General features: G+C 41.0%; 1 protein-coding gene across 1 annotated transcript in view; it reads right to left on the reverse strand.

The window, feature by feature from the left end:
- Nucleotides 1-20,884, reverse strand: part of fgf14 (fibroblast growth factor 14) — a 260,260-nt gene extending 239,376 nt beyond the window's left edge. Inside the window, exon 1 of the mRNA XM_037539300.1 lies at nucleotides 19,908-20,884. Within this exon, the coding sequence (XP_037395197.1) occupies nucleotides 19,908-19,998 (91 nt within the window). The 5' untranslated portion in view covers nucleotides 19,999-20,884. The remainder of the gene's footprint in view (nucleotides 1-19,907) is intronic.
- Between the last annotated feature and the right edge of the window lie 1,801 nt (nucleotides 20,885-22,685).

The following is a 22,685-nucleotide window of genomic DNA, read 5'->3' on the forward strand; positions in this document are numbered from 1 at the left end:
GCACATTAGACAAATGCATTGAATAATGATTAACCACACAAAATGTGATAAATCACACTTAATTCTTTTAATTGTTTGACAGTCTGATATTAATCATTTTTGACTCTCACTGAAGCAGTCTAAGACATTTACTTGAAAGTGCACAAGGTCTCACATTTGTGTCTGCAAGTAGAAAAAGGGATACTTCACTCCAATGTTGCTTTGCCGAAAGACAAAAATGTCTTTTACATTTTTGGCAAGTGTTCCTTGTTTCCATTTCCTTGGAAATGAAAATGGAAAAACTTGAAAGTGTAGACTTGAACCTGTTGATACAGAATGTAAATGGACTTTGCTGCATATAAACGTAAGTACACATCGTTAGTGTCAGAACAAATTTTATTTCTCCATTTTTGTCATTTTTGATTTTATTACGCAATTTGAAAATTTTACATGTCAAACATTCATGATGAAAGGACTAATAAAAATGCTCAAAAACTGCTTGGCATAAAATCCTGTTATATTAACTTCCACTCAAAGTTGAGAAAGCTTTTTGCCAAGTTTTGATATGATGGTTGTGTGTCCATTTAATTCACACTACTACACATCTCTACTATCTTAATCAATGATATAAATGAAACACTTTGATGACAGGGTTGACACTTTAGAACACTGATTATTTGCAGAGGATTTCAGGGAGCCTGTATAAATGCTTCTAAGATCATTTTCTCACAAGAGAACATGCAGTTCTTGTTCTGTCTTCCATCAGATTAATTGTATAATGAAACAACCAGACAACTAAAAGAAAAAGCTATTAGAGATATGGCAAAATGTAATATCATGATACTTTAGTAAGTTTTTTTCAATACACAATGTCATATTTTTTTCTGGCATTTAATACGTTTCAACAGACAAAGTAGTGCCACGTTTTAAAATACTATCAAAAATGATGAATCCAATTAATGCATTGAACATTTCACACTCTGTGCTTCACTAAACCAAAATAAACTTGATGCTCTCTTTTTACTCAAACATGCAGTCGGGAATTGATTTTAAAAACTGATGATCCACAATATACTCAGAAAAGCATATTGTGACATAGTGGGACATAATTTATCTCAATAATGATAAATATTGTTATATTGTCCAGCTCTATTAGTTCCACATGAAAACTGAGGATTTAGTCTATAAATCGAAGGGCAGCTGCTCTACAGTTGCAGCCCAAGTGGTAAAGCACTCTGCAACGACACCATGGTGACATCCCAAGAGTGTTTGTACAGACTGCCTTTAACAGGTTACATGGTTTCCATCACTACACCAAAACACACATACAGACCCTGCTCATTAAGATGTGGGCTCAATATAGAAGCCAGTTGAAGTTCATAATCTCCATCAGTGTTTCTCTGCTATTCTCCGGTCTCTGAAGTGCTGGGTGATAGCAGGAATGCAGGGTGCATTAAGGGACCCCACTATGTCCTCTGAGGAAGTCAAGGCCGATGTCACTCACCAGGGCAGCCAGCCAAGAACACTACCCCTAACAGCCCGCCGCTGAGTGGGCTGCAGTGACACGCTACATACCTGATAGCAGCTCTGTGTAAAAATCCACTAACACTAATGTGTTGCAGAGAAGCTGGAACCTGTCCCCCCTCTCTCTCTCTCTCTCTGTCAGTTCTGCTGCTTTGTATGTTTTACTCCTTTTAAAAGCAAGAAGAAGCTCATAAGGACAGGCTGTGACACAGAAGCCAGAGGAGCTTTGAGTTTTCCTCCTTCTATGAAAAAAAAAAACAGAAACATTCAGAGAAACTGAGCTGATAAAAACCTGATCATAAACAACACATTAACTCAAAATGCTGTTAATACAAAGTCCTTCTGCTAAAAGTTTAAAGGAATGCTTTGACAAGAAAAAAAATACAGAACATAAACATACACAATTTTCCACTTACTCCAGATGTAGTCACAGCATGTTTGATGTCCAAATTTTGCTTCTTAGGTTTTAAACTGGAACTGGGAGGCTAGTGCTAAGATGTTAGAAGTTAATAACGACCAAAATCATTTCCATAAAACCATCCTCAAAACTTCTCTCAACCCACTCAAACCATCTTCAGGTCTTCAATATGGTTGTGCAGTCAATGTGTGTATTACTTACTATAAAAATGAACAAAGCTTCACTACTACAAGCAGTCATTTCAATGTCATGGCTTGCATACACAAATCAGGACAGATGCTGAATCAGATCCCTTCATGTATGTAATGGTCATTATCATGAAAACTGATTCTAGATCAGCAATTTACTCCTGTGGTGGTTTGTGAAAACAGAGCCTGATGCCTTTAAAAAAGCTAACTACAGTCTTTAGTTGCACTGTCCATTCCTATAGTTCACAGTAAAAACCACACTAAGATGTCAGTTAAATAAAAGAGGACTGATTATGCTCTCTTTGTAACCTAACATGCAGTTTTGGGTTTTTTAAGTACTAATGAGATTAAGGATATGTTCAGGAAAGCATATTGTGACACACTGTGAAGTAATTTATCACAATATTTATAAATATTGTCACATTGCCCAGCCCCAATCTTCTGTATCGTCTACTTTATGTAACGTGTAATAAATTAATTAAACAATATCACCTAACACCATTTTTTTCTGATATTAAAACGTTAGGTATGATGATGCTGAGCTGATACTTTTTCTTTAAAAAATAATAAGCTTTAAAACAAGCCATTTTTAAATGAATTGCTTCAGTTAAGATCATCATCTCATAATCTAGGCTATTATTCTTACTACTTAAACACTCTATGAACCCCACAGCAAGAAATACACAGCTAACACAGTGCCAGTGTGTTCTATTTCAGTCTAGACTTATAGGATTGAATCAGATTAATTCCTTTTTCCCCTTCAATATCCGATTCAGCATTTTCTGTTGATATTGGCCTGATACAGATACAGCTGAAAAGCTGTTATTTTATTGGCTTCCCACCATCTGCATGAATTAGGACTTGCTCTGTGTAAATGACATGTAAATGAAGTGCTGGTAGGCCGGCATTTATTTCACACACTGAACTTGATTTATCGTTTGTGCTCAAATCTCCACTTGTTTCCATATCAAACAAATATTTAATTAATCAGAGAATGAGTGGGTCATACATCATTAAAGCAGATCAAATTTGTGATATTTATAGGCCAATTTGATTAGCAATGGTCAATATGTTATTATATATTCATTGTCTGCTCTTATGCATTCATTTCTTGCTTGATAATATTAAATACCTTTCAGTGGCGTATAAAACAAAATTTTACAAGCCCATTTTAGACGTAAACTGCTTCTTATCCTGTTCCTGGGAACCTGTAAGAGCCATGTTTCTGCTACTCTAAATTAGTCTAGATTTCTCAAGATCACCTGGGAGAAGAGTTGGCAAATAGTCAATAATCAAAGTTTATGGAATGTTTGTATAAAGACTACAGAAAAGTAGAAAACTCTGCCTATTTTTAGGCAACCTCAGCAGAAAATTATGGCCTAAGGTTAGTCAAAGTTTCTTCAGCCACGTGGAGATCAGCATACGCCACCTCACTTTGTATGAATGGCTTAAATGAGCCGAGGCCTCCACTATAATAACTCTCCCTGCAGCTGAATTTTATGAGGTATGGTTTGCAAAGTGGAGAATTTGAGACATATTACGCTGGCAGTGGCTATGACACTTGCACAAAGGTGAGAAATGTAAAAAGGAAACTCCAGTGTCAGCAGTGTTCAGATATTAAAGCACTCACTGTTTCATGTTTCATGTTGGAAAAGCCGCTTAACATGGGCTCACAGCAAACACACCAATGCCTTGGTTATGCAAAAAAAAATTAACACTGGTGCAAAAAATCATCAGCAATACCAAAGCCATCGGCAGAAGCCCAAAGGCAGCTCGGGACAGTGAGCAGATGTGGCCGAGTCAAGCGTGTGCAGTGCAGGAGCACACAAACATAGCTCCAATTCACACATCCCAGTGTACTGCTCTCAGACTAATTCACATTTCATACTTCCATTCAGCAATTAAATAGCGTGTGTCATTCATGGGGTGAGCACGCTCATTATCTCTACAGTACAGACCGACACGAGCGGCCCGGCTCAAAGCTCTGCGCTGTAAAGCGGTGTAACAGACTCTGCATCACCTCTGGCTGTCACTGATCTCTTTCTTATTGTTAGAAACAGCACTCTGTTAACACTAGAGCCAGATCTAGTTTGGACAGGCCAAAAGTATTTGGACATATCTCCCAATTATTGAGTTCTGGTGTTTCAGCCACACCCTCTGCTAGCAACTGTCAAAAATCAAGCAGATGACCATAAAATCTCCATAGACAATCATCTGCAGTAGAATGGGTCATGTTGAAGAGTTCAGTGACAAGGCGCTGTCATAGGATGCCATAAGTAAGTTTATGAAATTTCTGCCCTTCTAGATCTGCCCTGGTCAACTGTAAGTGCTGTTACTGTGAAATGGAAGCATCTGGGAGCACAACAGCTAAGCCACGAAGCAGCAGAGCACTCAATCTCACAGAGCGGGGCCATCAACTGCTGAAGTGTGTAGCACGGTAATATCAGTAAAGAGTAAAGTCTGGTAGAGGAGGGATAATTGCTCTGGGGCTGTTCTTCAGGGTTTGGGCTACAGACCTTAGTAACAGTGAAGGGTAATGTTAATTCTACAGCATACAAACACATTTTATATGGTTCCAACTTTGTGGCAATGTCATGAAATGAACATGAAACATGAAATGTCAGTTGAAAGCCAAGCCTTCTCGTCCAACATCATTGCCTGATCTCACAAATGCTCTTTTGACTGAATAGGCACAAATTTGAACAGACATGCTCCAAAATCTTGTGGAAAGTCTTCCCAAAAGAGTGGAGGCTGTTATAGCCACAATGGGTCAGCCAACTCTGTATTAATGCACATGGTTGTCCAACAAGCTCATATACGTGTGAAACTCAGGTGTTCCACATACTTTTGGCCATTTAGCATATAATTTGGCCAGTGGCGAGTGGCCTGTTTTATCACAAAGTTGAAAATATCACAGATAATAAGTACCTGAATTTGAACTCACAGCCTCCTGACTACAGTGTGAAACCTGAGACAGTTGCAGCTCTGAAATAAGACACCCTCTGTTTAGCTATATGACAGCAATACAGACTGGAGTAGTAAATCTGAAGACAAAAAAAACACGAAATTGGTAACAAAAATCAAAACAAGAAAATCTGAAAAACTGTTAATCAGTATTTATATATATAGTATATACAAGTATTTATATAACAATTAATTGTCAGATAAACATTCACATGCATGACAGTCCTAATATAAAATTACATCTGTCATTATTATCAGTTATTGAAAATTTTTTCGCCTTAAAATTGGCAAAAAAATTATATCAGATGTGGCCCAGTTTAAACAAAGCCTTCATATTTAAGCCTGGAAAAAAATATATTATATGTATAATATAGTCATTTGCACTGACGCCACGAGGCAAACGTACATAACATAGTAGATCTGACAAACATGCTACCAAACTTAACAAAAAGTAGACAAGTAAAGACACAATTCAGACTTCAACACAGCGTCTACTGCCATTTTCATCATTTCAGCATACGTCTGTCAGATTTTATACATAAAAGTATGTCATTCATTGTCCGAAACCAGATAAACAAATCTGTATGAGATTACTAAACAAATCAACACAGCCTGAGGCTGATGTTTTAGGTATGCAGCTTGCATAATATTAATAGGTGGGGTATAAGCTTCTATTATGTTAGCTACATTAGCCTTTGAGCTTCAATGCAAATACAAAAAAATGGCAAATGTGCTGAACAAGTGCTAACAATCACATCACTCATATAGCTGATAACCTATCATCTTCAGTACCTGACAGGTGACTGTCATGTTATGGAGAATTGTTGTCAATAGTCAGGCTCTTTATGAAGAAACAGGCCTTTGGTATCCTGGCGGGTGCTACCACTACAGCTTTGGGCCTCTACACTGGAACTTGTGCACAGACAACGGCGACACGGAGGCTGTGTCTCGCACACACAGCAGGGGGCTGCAGCCTGTCGCGTGACACACTTGCACTCGCTACTGTACTGCTCTCACATTCGTGCGGCTTTCTGTTCAGACCCTGGACCTCTTACAGCATGTACTAAAAGCAAACGAGCATGCAACGAGCATGGACTAAAAGTGGATGTTATGACAAAAAATACATCATGATACCTCAAGACATATACATGATACACAATATGCATCACTATAAATAGTTCTTGCAGTCTGATAAGTTTGAACAATAAAAAAACACTACTAGCACCACATTTAAACAATATTATCATAAATGACTTTCATTTATTGTTTCATATACTGCAACGCACTAAATCCCATTAAACAAGACTAATTACAGCTGTCTTTGTAGTCTTTGTACTGAAACATGCAGTTGGTCAGTACAGACAATGTCCACAATATTCTCAGAAAAGCATATTGTGACATGATTTATCATGATAACAATAAAATATCATCATTACTACCCACCTCTAATACACACTGCAAACGTCAAGTGAGCATGTCACAAAAACAAACCATGGACCTATCAGAAAATAGCTGCTTTAAGTCAAATTGAAATCAAACAGACATTTTCCCTGTTAGTTCATGTCCTTGTTCATATTAAGCACAATCCATAGTGACATAACATTCTAAAGAAAAAATTCTTGTCTCTCTGTAATATTCGAGCAAAGTAGTGATTTGTGCCCACCTCTAAACGCTGTCTTATGTTTAGCTGTGTCACCATGTTCCAGTGGGTGGGAAATATCAAGCTAACCAATAATATCTTAGCATGTTTTCCCACCAATCATCAAGTGAAGACACTGTCATTACCTCCCGACTGCAGACAACCGTTTTCTGCCACACTGTGAGGCTGTGAGGCAGGTCATCTGACATCATAAAAGGTAAAAAAAAAAAAAAAAGGTAAAAATCAAGCTTATAACAAATAATGGATCATATTTCAGAAACTACAAAAATACACAATATTGTAGAACTTTTTTTTTTGAAAAACTGTTTACTGGAAGGTTCAAATCAAATAAGGTTTCATATTGAAAAAAAGAGTGTGGCAGCCAATTTTGCATAAAACATTCTTCCCTATCACAGTCCCCTCTGCCTAGGGGTGTCTCTTACTTGTTTCAGCCAGAGGGTAAAAGACACATTTTATATACAAACACAGAATCTGAATCTTTTATTATTGAGATATCACCTGTAGCCTTTTATATAGATATTGCATTTTTGTTTACATACTACTTTTATTTTATGCATTCTAAGAAAATGTCTTGCTCCTGTTATTGCTTCAACAAGCACTGCTGTCCTTTATCTTAAGTTATGTCAGCATTTCTTTTCTAAATCTGTATCAGAAATATATGGTAACATGATGCAAAAACAAAAATGTGTACCGTACTGTGAAATTTGCATATCATTACATCCCTACCTCTGTCACAAGTTCAGTATGATGGAGTTGTACTCTTCAGTCTTATATGGTTATGGTGGGAAATCTGATTAGAACAAAATATAACAAACTACAGAGCACAAAAAACAGATTTTGAACATGAAAAAAACATAAAAGGATTAAAGGCTTTATTATTTGACTAATCACATAAAAGTGAATAGATTACTGGCTTATAGTAATAACTGTAAGATGTAGCTCTTGACTTTCAGAATTCATGCAAAACAACTTAACTACACTTCAAGATCTGGAAGCTAAAAACAGCCACAGAACAGGTCATTTGCTTATCATTTGATTAGTATTTTATTATTTGTACAATAATTTTGAGTAGTATGACAAAATTAAAAAGGCTACAAATGTACGTGGGAAAAAGCCAACCCCCAAAATTATGCTAAACCCTGCTGTTATCCTGAAATCAATCTGTGCATCTTCGCTGAGTCATAATAATACACTAGAGAGTCCCACATGGGCTTTAATGCAAATATAAGTGTACAGCTCATAAAGTCCTCTACTCTGCTGCTGTAATTACCATAAGCATAAGATTGCATTGCTGAGCAAAGGTCCACTCTGAAGGACTGTCATTTTAAGAGCAATCTCCAGCTAAGCATAGCAAACTGTGTGACAACACAGAAGAGAGGTATAAATACAAGGCAAAGTTCAAAGGCAGGATCCTAGTTTACTGATAGATACTCCTGCAAAAGGTATCTGTGTATATGCTGGCCAGTTTCTGCTTTTTTCTCAGTGTTGTATAACTAGGTCTAGGCTGGTCAACAGCATAGGCTACAGTACAGTTGCCCTTAGATGCTTAGCACCACCTTCTACTGCTTAATTAGCCTACGTAACTGAATAATTATGAACTCTTTCAGACTTACTTAACCCTTCTCGAAAGCTTCACTTCAATATACAGTACACTGCTAAAGAGGCCAGTTACGCAAGGTCAGCTTCACTGCTGCGCAGTTCCCATCTCTCTACATGGGCCGAGCTTAAACAACTTGAGACACAAACAGAGCACAAAGACTGAAGTTACACCATATTGCCAAAAGTATTCACTCATCTGCCTTCATAAGACCTTGAGTGAGATCCCATTCTTAATCCGCAGGGTTTAATATGATGTCAGCCCACCCTTTGCAGCCACAACTGCTTCAACTCTTCTGGGAAGGCTTTCCACAAGGGTTAGGAGTTTATGTGAGTTTATGGGAATTTTTGACCATTGTTTCAGAAGTGCATTTGTGAGGTCAGACACTGATGTTGGACGAGAAGGCCTGGCTCGCATTCTCCGCTCTAATTCATCCCAAAGGTGTTCTATAGGGTTGAGGCCAGGACTTTGTGCAGGCCAGTCAAGTTCTTCCACACCAAACTCACTCATCCATGTCTTTATGGACCTTGCTGTGGGCACTGGTGTGCAGTCATGTTGGAACAGGAAGGGCCCGTCCCCAAACTGTTCCCACAAAGTTGGGAGCATGAAATTGTCCAAAATCTCTGCTGAAGCATTAAGAGTTCCTTTCACTGGAACTAAGGGGTCAAACCCAACTCCTGAAAAACAACCCCACACCATAATCCCCCCTCCACCAAACTTTACACTTGGCACAATGCAGTCAGACAAGTACCATTCTCCTGGCAATCGCCAAACTCAGACTCCTCCATCAGATTGTCAGACAGAGAAGCATGATTCATCACTCCAAAGAACACATCTCCATTGCAGCTGCTCGGCAAGGGAAACCTATTCCATGAAGCTCTCTACACTGTTCACTGTACACTTTGTACACAAGACAAAGGAACTGGTGGTGGATCTGAGGAGGGACAAGGCACCGCTGACCCCTGTGTCCATCAGCGGGGTCAGTGTGGACACTGAGGTCCTTCAACATCTGCCGGACTATGCTTAGGATCTTCTATGAGTCTGTGGTGGCGAGTGCTATCCTCTATGCTGTTGCATGCTGGGGAAGCAGGCTGAGGGTGGCAGATGCCAACAGACTCAACAAATTGATCCGCAAGGCCGGCAATGTTGTGGGTGTGGAGCTGGACTCGCTGAAGCCAGTGTCGGAGAGGAGGACGCTGCCTAAACTGCAGGCCATTATGGACAATGGCTCCCACCCACTCTGGTGGTGATGAGACACAAGAGCTAATTCAGCTCAAGACTCATTCTACCGAAATGCACCACAGAGCGCCACAGGAGGTCATTCTTACCTGTGGCCATCAAACTCTATAACTCCTCCCTCGGTGTGTGATTCACAAAACTCAATACAAAACTGTTCATATGTGCAATAATAACAATTGTGTGTGCAATAACTCAGAGGGACACTAACTTAATTTAAAAAATTTAAATAATTGTAACTGCTTTATACCTGATGTTTCATATTACTATCACAATCACCGCCACCTTACTTTATTCTTAAGTACTTAAATCTGGTGTACATACTGTAAATTCTCTATATTGTCTTAAATTATTAGTAAAGTGTTTATTTTACATAAATGGCTGCAACTGTAACAACTGCAATTTCCCCCTGGGATCAATAATGGAATCTGAATCTAGAGCTAATCTGAAGGCCACATGAAGTTTGGAGGACTGTAGTGACTGACTCTGCAGAAAGTTGGTGCCCTCTGCGCACTATGCACCTCAGCATCCACTCTGTCCTTTTACGTGGCCTACCACTTTGTGACTGAGTTGCCGTCGTTCCCAATCGTTTCCACTTTGTTGTAAGACCACTGACAGTTGACTGCGGAATATTTAGCAGCGAGGAAATTTCACGACTGCACACATAGCATCCTTTCACGGTACCATGCTGGAATTCACTGAGCTCCTGAGAGTGACCCATTCTTTCACAAATGTTTGTAGAAGCAGTCTGCATGCCTAGGTGTTGAGTTCTATACACCTGTGGCCATGGAAGTGATTAGAGCACCTGAATAATATATAGTGTATATTTCATGTCAATTAATAATAATATTCACTGCACCTGTCCTTTAAACTTTTCTATTTTACACACGGTGCAATATCATAACCTCCATTCTACTTGTTATGACAAGAAAAGAGTTCAACATGACAAAGCTGAACATTCATAGATTTTGATCATAAACTACCAGTGAGTCAAAATAAACTAATCGACAGACGTATATGCTTCAGTTGTACTTCTTTTGCAGCTTTCAAACATCAACATTGTCTGCATGCTCTGTAAATGGAACTGACCACATCAATCAGTCATAACAGCAGCATCCCACAACTTTTGTACAGCTATGTGCAACATTTTTGGTGTTTTTAAATGCATAATTATGCATTAGTTGCATAATTACTGTAGACTACCATTTGGGGGCCTACATGAGGGGGCCACATACTTTGGTTGGTTTTCAAATGTTCTCAAAGAGAGGACATTATCTGCATGTAGAAAACTTCTAATCAGCTAATCAGAATAGTTGCTAAAAACAACAACTCATGGCAGTAAGTGGGGAAAAGAGGCTCGTTGAAATCAGTAATTGCCAGTAAGTGCCAGAACTTGACTTTTACCATCTCACTAAAAAATGGCAAGACTTCTGCTCACAAACCATCAAACAATGCCAGCATCCCTGAAGGCCTGAAGACTCTAGGCCAGTGGTTCTCAATTATGTTCCCACATGCTCTGCCCTGCACATTTTGCTATTTTTCCTGCTCTTACTAATCAGCTACTTGGCAAGTTGTTCCTAAATTAAAGTGGAGAGCAGAGAAAGCAATAAAATGTGCAGCACAGGGAGGCTTCAGGACCAGTATTGAGAAACGCTGCTCTAATTCCAACCACTTGGATGCATAATCATGTAAGTCAAGCAAAAAAAACTTTAAATATTACACAATAAAAACAAATATCACATAAAGTCATGAAAAATGCCACACACTTGGAATGATTGCACTCATGGTATAGAGCACAATGTGACTTCCTGTGAGCTATAAAAATGAACAGATCCTCATTGTGTAGCATTGTTTGGTGTGGAATACAAATCATGTAGGAATATTGACTCTATAATTTATATTTGCAATTCCTATTGTTTCTTTTTATCAATAACTGTTAATATAGAATTCTTACTAAGATATACGTTTAAAAATAGAAATAACAGAATTCATAAATCCTCCCATCGACCCACCACCAATGGGAGGGGCAGTAGTAGGGGTTTGGTGCGTTGTGGATCGGGCAGTGTCCGAAGGCGTGGGCCTTGGCGTTCTGATCCTCGGTTGCTGAAACTGGCTTTTGGAACTTGGAACGTTACCTCACTGGCGGGGAAGGAGCCTGAGTTGGTGCGCGAGGTTGAGAGATACCGGCTAGATATAGTCGGGCTCACCTCAACACACAGCTTGGGCTCTGGGTCCAATCTCCTTGAGAGGGGCTGGACTTTATTCTTTTCTGGAGTTGCCCATGGTGAGAGGCGGCGGGCAGATGTGGGCTTTCTCATAGCCCCTCGACTCGGTGCCTGTATGTTGGGGTTTTCTCCGGTGGACGAGAGGGTAGCTTCCCTACGCCTTCGGGTTGGGGAACGGGTCCTGACTGTTGTCTGTGCTTATGCACCGAACAGCAGTTCAGAGTACCCAGCCTTCTTAGAGTACTTGGGAAGGGTGCTTGAAAGTGCTCCTCCTGGAGACTCTATTGTCCTACTGGGGGACTTCAACGCTCACGTGGGCAATGACAGTGAGACCTGGAGGGGTGTGATTGGGAGGAATGGCCTCTCTGATCTGAACCCGAGTGGTGTTCAGTTTTTGGACTTCTGCGCAAACCACAGTTTGTCCATCATGAACACCATGTTTGAACACAAGGCTGTCCTTAAATGCACATGGCACCAGGACACCCTAGGCCGCAGTTCAATAATTGACTTTGTAGTCGTGTCATCGGACTTGCGGCCATGTGTTTTGGACACTCGGGTAAAGAGAGGAGCTGAGCTGTCAACTGATCACCACCTGGTGGCGAGTTGGATCAGGTGGTGGGGGAAGATGCCGGTCAGACCAGGCAAGCCCAAACGCATAGTGAGGGTTTGCTGGGAACGTCTAGCAGAAGAACCTGTCAGATTGATCTTCAACTCACACCTCCGTCAGAACTTTGACCAGATATCGGGGGAGGTGGGGGACATTGACTCAGAATGGGCCATGTTCCGTTCCTCCATTGCTGAAGCGGCTGACTGTAGCTGTGGCCGTAAGGTAGTTGGTGCCTGTCGGGGTGGTAATCCTCGAACGAGATAGGGTGAGAAGTTCAGTCATCCGGGAGGGACTCGGAGTAGAGCCGCTGCTTCTTCACGTCGAGAGGAGCCAGCTGAGGTGGTTCGGGCATCTGGTTAGGATGCCTCCAGGCGAGTCCACCTGGGATGAGACCCCGGGGAAGACCCAGGACACGCTGGCGCGACTATATCGCCCAGCTGGCCTGGGAGTGCCTCGGAATCCCCCTTGGAGAGCTGGTGGAAGTGGCTGGGGAAAGGGAGGTCTGGGCTTCATTGCTTAGGATGCTGCCCCCGCGACCCGAACCCCGGACAAGCGGAAGATAATGGATGGATGGATGGATGGATGGATGGATGGATGGAATTCATAAATATAATGTAGTGTCTATATGCATATGTGACTTACATGTATGCAAAGAGGATTTCCTGTGGTGTGTGTGTGTGTGTGTGTGTGTGTGTGTGTGTGTGTGTGTGTGTGTGTGTGTGTGTGTGTGTGTGTGTGCAGGGATTTGGGTCAGGGTAGATGACAGAATTCAGAACAAAGTTGAGATATTGACGCAAGTAACAGCTCAAAGTAAGTCATACTGTGTCCTAAACCACATCAACAAGTTTGTGCAACCTCAATGAAGACTTACACATGGTCCGAGCAGGAAAAGGTTTGGGTGACTATTGACTTCCAGTGCCAGTTTCCCAGAACCAGATTAAATTTAATGAATTTTCAGTGACGATTCACCTTTAGAACAGCAATTTTGTTCAAGACCAGGCTTAGTCCATGGCCTTATAACTGCACATAGGAAAGAAAAATCAAAACAGAGATCTCTTTAATACTTCTGTAATTCTGTAATTTCTCAAAGACATAAGAGACTTTCATCCTACTGCTCAGATGTTTCTACCAAGCAATTTTTTGGCTAATGCCATTTCTCCAAAGGAATTCTAGGAGAGTCACCAGTGTCCTGAGCCATAAACAAGCAATGTTTGAGTTATAAAGTTTTCCACTAGGCGTCTCCTGTGTTCTTAGCAACATTGGCCATGTAGATCCAGTGCTCAACTGACGAATAAAATTCTGGACTCCAAACTTGGCTGACCCAACACATCTGGGTGTTTTCACTGAACCATACATTTAAATCATGACACTATCCATGACAATACTAGCCTGGGTATGTACTTTCTCTGCAAAGTTCTGACAGGTAGGACGTTATTAGCATGTGCCAATTTTTTCCCTGCGCTAATATACCCCATCCAACTAATCAGCTAATAAACGAGTCCATCTTGAATTCAGTTGATGGTGTTTTAAAGAGAAAAATGCTAAAATATGCAGGCTAATTTGAGTCACACTGTGCAAACAACACATTTGGTTGCACATCTTGCCATGAGATACAAGGCCTTGCTTTGAGAACCAGCATCACAGCGTACTGTCACAGCATAGAGTGAAAACAATGCGAGGCACAACGGATGTGCTACCTTAGAGGCCACAGAGGCAGCAATTTGGTAGTGGGTCATGTGCCACTGCACACAGCGCTGCTTTGTTAAGACTGTACGGGCCTCAGATTGTTCTGAAGCAGGTAAACCTTACAGTGGGAATGCAGACCATCAAGGTTGTATAGAGGAATGATCTGTGATCTGAGTGTCCTGAGTTTCCACAAACAGCACTCTTTGAAGTATTTCCCTTCTAATATGAGCACAAGCTGTACGAAAAAAAAAAACACTATCCCAAAACCAGCCAGCATATGAAAGCATCTGAAGCCTTCTGTGACAGACGACAGAATGAAATGCATCAGTAGGAGTGCTGACAGATAGATCAGAGAAAGCAACAACACCACTAGCTACGTTCTGTCTCCTACAGCAGGGTTTCTAAACCACTGAGCTGTGGACCAAAGCTGGGCCTCAAAGCACCTTCTGGTGTTCCTCGAGCCTATACTGAGAAGGAGCAAGTGGTCTGCAGTGGGACGTCAGTGGCACTTTATAATAAACATCAATGAAACTGAAATAGCTTGATGTACTATGTAAATACTGTGTGACTCTCCAGTACAAACCACCCAGCTTCACAAGAGCAAACTAATTTACATTTATCCACCTGTTCAGCCTACAGTAGTTCATTCCATCTATTAACAGTGAAGTTCTAAAGAGTGTTTACTCTAAAGAGTAATAATAAATTATGACCATTTTTGGCACATAAAATCCTAAAAGTTGGACCTCAAGAGAAAAAAAAATACAAAAAACAAAAGAAAAGAAAATACATGATAAATGTAGACTGTGGGCCTTCCATTTATAAGAATGAAAAATGAAATGTTTTGAAGCAGTAAACAATATTAATACAAAGTCTGCAACAATGCCACACAAAAAACTGCACCTTGACTCTAGAAAATGCACTTAATGGTGGTCCACTGGCAAGCAACTGGTTTAAAAAATGCATTGCAGAAACAGCTTGCTTAATTTGCCACCATTTCACCTGGTTTCTGTAATAAAACAAGCTTAAATTGGTCTGATCTGTTTATAATTTATGTTCAATGACATGTCGCATATTGCAGGGTGTTGAAAAACAAATTTTGAAGCAAAAAAAAGTTTAGCTCTTCCAGTGAGTCTTCAAGTTTCTAGTAGTGTTATAGTCAAGACCATTGGAGGCAAACCCGAGGCAAGACGGAGACTTTGTAACAAAGTCTGAATTAAGACTGAGGCCAGATTAAGATTTTTTCAGAATATGAAAATAAGAAAGAGGAAAAGCATTCATTTCAGGATTTAGGATCATTCATTCTACATGATATATATGAACAATTAATATTATGTTGCACACTACATTTTGTAAAATATGCCATCACATAATAAACAGCCTAACATTATTATTAACTATTATTATAGTCTTAATGCAACTTTGTATTGTATCTCATGGATGTAAATGATGGTTAGGTTCTCTAAAACGTATTCACCACCTCAAGTCAACCGAAAATAAACCAAACAACATACATTCATTTTTATTAATAACAGATAACAGAGTAATTCAACAATGATGACAATATTGTTGATAATGTTTGTTGAGATATAACGATGACTTTCAGTAATCAGCTTCCAGTTCCATCACACCTTAAAGGTCTTGAGAGCAAGTTCCACCCCACACTGTTAGAAATAAAGGTTCTGTGCAGGTTCATTTTTCATTCATTAAGGTACAAACAATGTAAATTTACCCTCAAAGATACATCAGTGATCCAATTGTGTACCTGAACTAAGTTTTTCCAGGTGAATAGTACATATTTGAATCTTTTCATAACAGAATATTTTAAAACAAAACAATAAAATGCAAAGCCTGGAGACAAGATGGGGCATGTGGAGTCAATAAAACAGAAAATATAATTTCAGTGGATTATGGTACACCTTCAATCTAGCAGATCTGTACTTGCACATATAGATTGACATCATGTACATCTTATATCCATATCCTGTACAATCTGGAAGATTTCTATATCAGTATTCTATCCCCAAAGTGCACAACAGCACATTTCATAGTTTTATTTTATAACTTATTACTGTACAACTGTATTCAAAGTCTATATATATATATATATATATATATATATAAATGTATATATATATATATATATATATATATATATATATACACACACACACATATTTCTTTTGCTTCTTAGATATTTATATATTTGTAAATGTGATATGACAATAAACATGATTTGATTTGATTTTGAATTATGGTCCCTTGGCTAAAGGTACTGAGATGCACCCTTGAGGGAACCAACCCAACAACTGCCCCACTGACAGTTTAGCACTGTTTTTCTGTGAGCGCAGACTGAGAGAAGACAGAGACCAGTAATTTACAGTCATTAGATTGAGAGTGGAATCGAGTACCCAAACACTACTATCTAGTGATAAACAGGTGGGCCCTGAGTTAGGAAAGGGCTGAGAACCCCTGTCCTACAGGAGCAGACATCTTCAATCCCACAGTGGCCAGTTGCAGGGAGACAAAAAACCAAGCCTGTATTTACCCTGAGTCTACAGCATCAGCAAACACAGGCGCTCACGCAGTTGCACTCTCTGCACTGCCAAGTGCAAGACTTTGTCCCTGCCAGGCGAACGATGGCCAACACCAGGGCTATCAGAAAGTGCCATCTGCTGGAGCAGAAGGCATCCAAAAAAAGTGTACTTTTGAAACTCTTCAAAATGCACTGCCCATAAAAGATGAAGGCAAACGAGTGAAATAAGATGACGGGGAGAGCACTGAAAGGGTTTGGAGTTGAGACGCATTGTTATATAATGCCAAACAGTACACAGAGCTAACGCTAAAGCCTCAGCCACAGCGCTGTAAACTCACACTCACCTTCTGCTCTGTGTTATGTTTCTAAAAATACAGGTTGTGCGCTACAGACTACATCCAGCAAGACCGTCCAGCTTTCTACTCACTTCATTAATACCAAGCTGGTAATTGCCATGGAAAGCTAATCAAAAAAGCTCATGCTTTGCTACTTCTAATCACTGTCAGAAGAGAGATGATGATGTGTCACTCTGGATGGGACCACAGACAGAGCGTGGATCAAACTTTGAGGCTTGCAATTTGTCAAGTAGTCTTAGAAAAGATTACTGATTCAGGATCAGGCCATATAACTGGATTCATTAGGGTAAAGGCAGAAACTGTTCCTGGATCAGCACTCTTACTGTGAACATCATGGTATACCACTACCACTTCTGCTCTGGCATTAGCCTACAGAATGTGTTAACGTAGGCCTTTACACATTATCCCAACTACAAAAGAGACGTGAGAGCATCTATTGTACTGAGCATACAATGAGCCCTTGTTTCACATAAATCTGGTGATGAATCACACGTTCAGCCTGGTACTTAAAACACATTTCAGGTGACAAAATATGAGCAGAGCTTTTTCCTGATTTTGTTGTCTGAGCTGCCACTAGGCTTAAACTCTCTGTACAGGGCCATATCCCACACTTTCCTTGTGTTTTATTTCCTTCCCAGAGGTCCCCTTGCAATATTTATGTGCTTTTATGCACTGAAAACAGTCATAATTCTTTTGTACATTACCACATTCCAACCTACCACTTAGAATAAGACAGGCTATTATTGTTATAATGATATGTGTAACTTTAAAGCTACATAAGTAGCTTTAAGAGTTATAGATGTAAAAACATTTTTTAAAGTTCTTGTTACTTTGCTTCATTTTATGTGTGTTTGACATGTTATCTGGTGTTCTGACAAGCAAAAACACACTTACTGCCAAGATAAATGTCTAAAACAATGTGATTAAGTGCCTCACTTTTCCATGGTACCATATGCCTTTTGTGACGTCACAAAAAATAATGTGTTCAAAACATGCGTTTTAAGGCTTTGTTTCCACATATGGACCGGACATATGTATGCTTTTAAACCTTAACAGTGTTTACATACTACAGTAAAAGGGAACTCTATCAATGTTCCAAATATTCTGCACAGTTAAATGCTTAAGATATTAACAAAGGCATTCAGAGTCGTCTGCTGTGAAATGTTTAATTCTAGAAAAAACAGAAATGTTCACAGTCGTGGTGATAGGAATCAGATGGCCACTTCTAAAAGCTCCCTCACAGAGAGTTACTACATGAAAAGATTGTGAATACTCGGCCTGATGTCTGAGGCACTGTTTTATGGTAGTTTTGTGAAAAAGTTTTGGCCCTGTATCCCTTTGGTGGAAGGATATGTAAAGGGTGTTCTAAGGCAAAACAGTCTGCAAAGAAAACTTAATTTTTCACATTTGTAACTATTTTACCTTTAGCAACATTACGAAAAAGCTCAGAAAACACGTGTAGGTTCACCGGTGGCTTTGGATAGTAAATGAACCGGCTATATTTGTGTTGCAGACTTCGCAACCTCTGGTTCCCATCACCACCACTGTGAAGGAATCTGAGTCTGTAAGTTTGTCAGCAAATGAGACACTTCACATCAGACCACTCTGGGTGATTTCATGTATCTCAACCACTGAATTATACAGATATTTTGAAAAATCGGTGGAGTTCCCCTTTAAGTCCTATACTTAAAAGTCAAGAAGATTCGTCCACGATATGGTCCCTTTAATTAAAGCCACAACGTCACTGCTAAGTCAACGTTTCCCTGACGCAACAATTACATTAGTGCTACTGTACTATCTGGCAACCTTGCCCTTAACCGCTGCCTATCACACACAATCATGCTCAAAGCGTTGGGCCACTTCTTGAAGTTGCTGCAGCTTGTTTTCCCAACAAACAAACACTGCAACTGAGGGACTTTCTGCCTCAAACATGTTCACGTAAAAGGGCCAAATCTGGGCGCAATGTGGAGGAGGAAGAGGAGGGGGGTCGAGAAAAAGGCATGCGTGAGGAAGAGAAACAAAAAAGCGTCCTGCCATTCGTGCAGTGTCAGCACGGGAGGAAAAACTGCCCTCGTCTACAAGCACTGCAGTGCATGTGTGGACAAAGCCTGTATCGAGCTGTCACCCACATCAACTTTTCTGAGCACGGTGCTTCCTTTGTGCTCCATCAACAGCTAACAGCCTGTTGGAATATATATACCAAACGCACAAAGGTTGCCTTTCATTTGCCACAATGCTCCCCTCCACGCTGCCTGCGTACAGCAGGGGAACTGCAACAGTGCTCTACGCATGACAAAAGTACAACTGCAGGTAAAAAAAGGAAAAGTACGAGCTCAGGAGACACAAAGCAGCAAAGCAGGTGGACGATCGTTTCCTCTGCGAGTAAATGCACGAGCAGAGCGAGATAGCGAGATGTCTCTGACCAGCCATAAAGGCTAATGGGCAAGTGATGCAGGGCTACAGAAACGCTGCAGTAGCAGCAGCAGCCCACCAGACCAGTTCCAAACACACGTAGCCTGCCTGCCCTGAGCCAGAGGGGATACTTCAGCACCTTTGCTGACCAGGCTGTGAGATTGGAAAACGAGAAAGTTAGCCCTGCCGTTTGGCATCGGCTCGCCCGGCTGGCTGCTCTCGTAAGCTCACTACTACAGCAGCAGGGCTGTTTAAGTTACACGAAGCTGAAGTTGGCTTCTTGTTCGAATTTCCTGTTCCACCTTAAAAGGTGCAGCAGTTACATCCTGGCGCCTCAGCCGCCGGAATGTAACTGCTGCACCATTTAAGGTGGAACGGGAAATTCGAATTCGAAGAAGTGCAAGTCCCCCTGCACTCACACTCACACACACAGATTTCTCGACTGCGGATTCTGGATGGTGCCACCGCGCACCACCACAGCAGAGAAAGAGAAAGAAATAAGGAGGCGGGGGGCTGACTTACCACTTGGGTTCTTGCTTTTCTTGAGACTCTTGCCACAAAGACACTGCAGCATATGCGTTCCTTTGCTGAAGATGTTCCACAGAAACCACATTTGATTTGGGCGAGGAGAGCGAGCGGCAAGGTCCGGCGGCAGCTTTGAGACACCCTGCTAGAGGAGAGGAGACCCCCGCGGTTGCATAATAGGAACAGCAGCGGTATCAGCGGTGGCGATGAAACCGGCGCGGGCTGCGGCTCCGTGTTCTCCGGGCTGCGGGCGAGAGTCATAGAAAAGCGCGAATGAAGGCGCGCGCGTCGAGCGAGCCAGCCGAACCGTCCGTCCGTCCGCGTCCTCCTCACGCGCTCACGCGCTCACGTGGCACCGGGGCAATATACACTCAGCTTCAGGACGCACTCGCGCTGGAGCTACAACAAAAAAAAGAAAAGAAAAGAAAAAAAGGCGCTGTTCGGTGCCACCGCCGGTAGTAGTCCGTGTTTGTTGAGGATGTACTCTGGAAATTGCATGTGTTGCACGAGGGGGGAGGGGGTAGAGAGAGAAAGAGAGAGAGAGAAGGAGTGAGAAAAAGAGAGAAGGAGAAAGCGTGGCAGAGTGAGGGAAAGCTAGATAGTGCAAGCCGGGAAATGAAGGAGAAGAGGTGGCTATTGCCCTATGAGTTCATCTTCCCTCACCAGCAGAGTGGACGTGCACAGCGTGTGTCCCAGTATCTCCTTTTTATTGCGGTGCTCCTCTATGTGCAACTTCAGTCCTTTCAAAAGTCTCAGCTCGTGCTGGCCTCACTCTCGCAGAGCTCTAGCTGGCTTTCATCACAGTGCAATTAGCCTCGAGATCCAGAGTTTTGTGGTGGCTTTGCTTCCTATAAAGATGTGTGTGCCCCTCTCCCACTGATGCTTTTCTGTTGCTTGCTCTGTTTGGTCGTTTTACCTGGGTACCAGTCTTCTTAGTCTTCTTCTTCTTCTTCTTCTTAAAGTGTGGTGCTGACAACGAAGTGCATGTATTTCCACTTCGCATTGGGTCGCTGTGATCGATGATGATGAGAAGGAGGAGGAGGAAGAGGAGGAGGGATTGGATTGAAACACTGGCCCATCGTTACATAAACACGTGGTCCAGCCACTGTCATCCCCTCACAGAGGTGTGGGAAAGATTTCTCAGTCCCCCTCTCCCCCACAAATCTTTTTTGGATGGGGGCTGAGGAAGGGGTGGGGGTGTTATGGTTTTGAAACAGGTGCCGAAAAGCTGCCATGTGGGGACAGTGCGTTACAGACACTGCCATCATCACACACAGGTGGATGAACTTTCTGCTGGGGGATGGGTGAATCAATACTGTAGTACTGATACATGCGATCTTGATGTTTCCTTTTGAGAATGGATCCTTGCATTAAAACATAGTTTAGTTTCTACAAAGTGGTGAAGATGTAAACAGAGTCATTCAGACTGGTTTAATGTGAAGTGCTGTGAGTCAGAATTGAGAAGAACCAGACATCTGAAGAGTTCAATGCCTCTAAATGCTCTCTCATATAAAGTAAGGTGCTACATGGTTATGAATATGCTGCCATTGTTTTGCGATAGTTTTGCAAAGGTTTTGGCCTAAAACACATTTTTAAAAAATCCATTCATGGTGAAGAGGTACATGCAGGGCATTAAGAGGCAAAATAGCCCCTAAAGTTGTACCACTCAAAGCACGTGTAGATTCAGAGGTGGTTTTAGATATAGTCACTAAAATGGCTATATTCGCATTGTAGACATCATGACCACTGGTTTCTATCATCATCACTGTAAAAATAAACTCCACAATGAAGCACTTCACATCAAACTACTCTAAATGACTTTACATCCCAATAATTTAACTATGCAAAAATGCTAAAAAATCAGTTGAATCTGGTCCTGGTGTGGTGCCGTCCCTAAAATTTGCCCACTCCTGGAGCCGTGGCTTTAAATAAAGTGACTGGCTCTCCTTCACATGTTAATTGCAATTTCAAGTTTTTCTTTTTTCCTCTTTTTTTAAAACATTTTTCCTTCAGTAACTACATAATAAACCATAGAACTGCAATATTGTTATGTAAATGAATGCTGATAGCATTGCATAAAAAGCATCTCATGACAGCCTGCACAAGCGAGAAAGGTATCATTCTCAGCTGCTCCTGCATGAGGAAATGCCATGCACCCAGCTGTTCATCACCATTTGGGTGTTGGTACCATGGAAACAAATAAAATAAAGGAATGACTCTTATCGTCTTCCATTTTGCAAGAAATGTGCACACAAATATGACATATAGAATCAATTCACAAGTCAGGTGACATTCTCTTTTGAAAACAAACTGTGCCGATGAGCCACTCCGCCAAATCGGTCCTGGATGCTGACTAAAGTCTTCATATCTAGTGTGAAAACACCACAATAAAAAGACCTAAAAATATGTTTGTATTGTTTGCATGTACTGTGACTGTAGTAATCAAGGTTTCCCTTTTTCCATGCACAAGAAGACTTCTCTATCCATGTTGTTATCAACATCAAAAGTAACATCAAAAGGCCAGTTAGTGACTTCCAGCCCAGCTCAATGTCTCTGAGCACTACATATCCTATTATTGCGGCGTAAAATTAGACCACAAATTGCTGTCAGAATTTCTGATAAAACATGTCCTTGAATCACAGTTTAATAAAAGTTTTATAAAAATCATTTACTTAGAAATGAGTGAAATAAAGTTATAGTCTTATAGTTGAGGCAGACAGATCTCTTCAGCATAAAATAGGCCTAATGCCTGAATGAGAAGGAATGAACTTCTGA

Source organism: Pygocentrus nattereri, chromosome 6 (assembly GCF_015220715.1).
Source record: "Pygocentrus nattereri isolate fPygNat1 chromosome 6, fPygNat1.pri, whole genome shotgun sequence".
In the NCBI taxonomy this organism is placed as follows: Eukaryota; Metazoa; Chordata; class Actinopteri; order Characiformes; family Serrasalmidae; genus Pygocentrus; species Pygocentrus nattereri.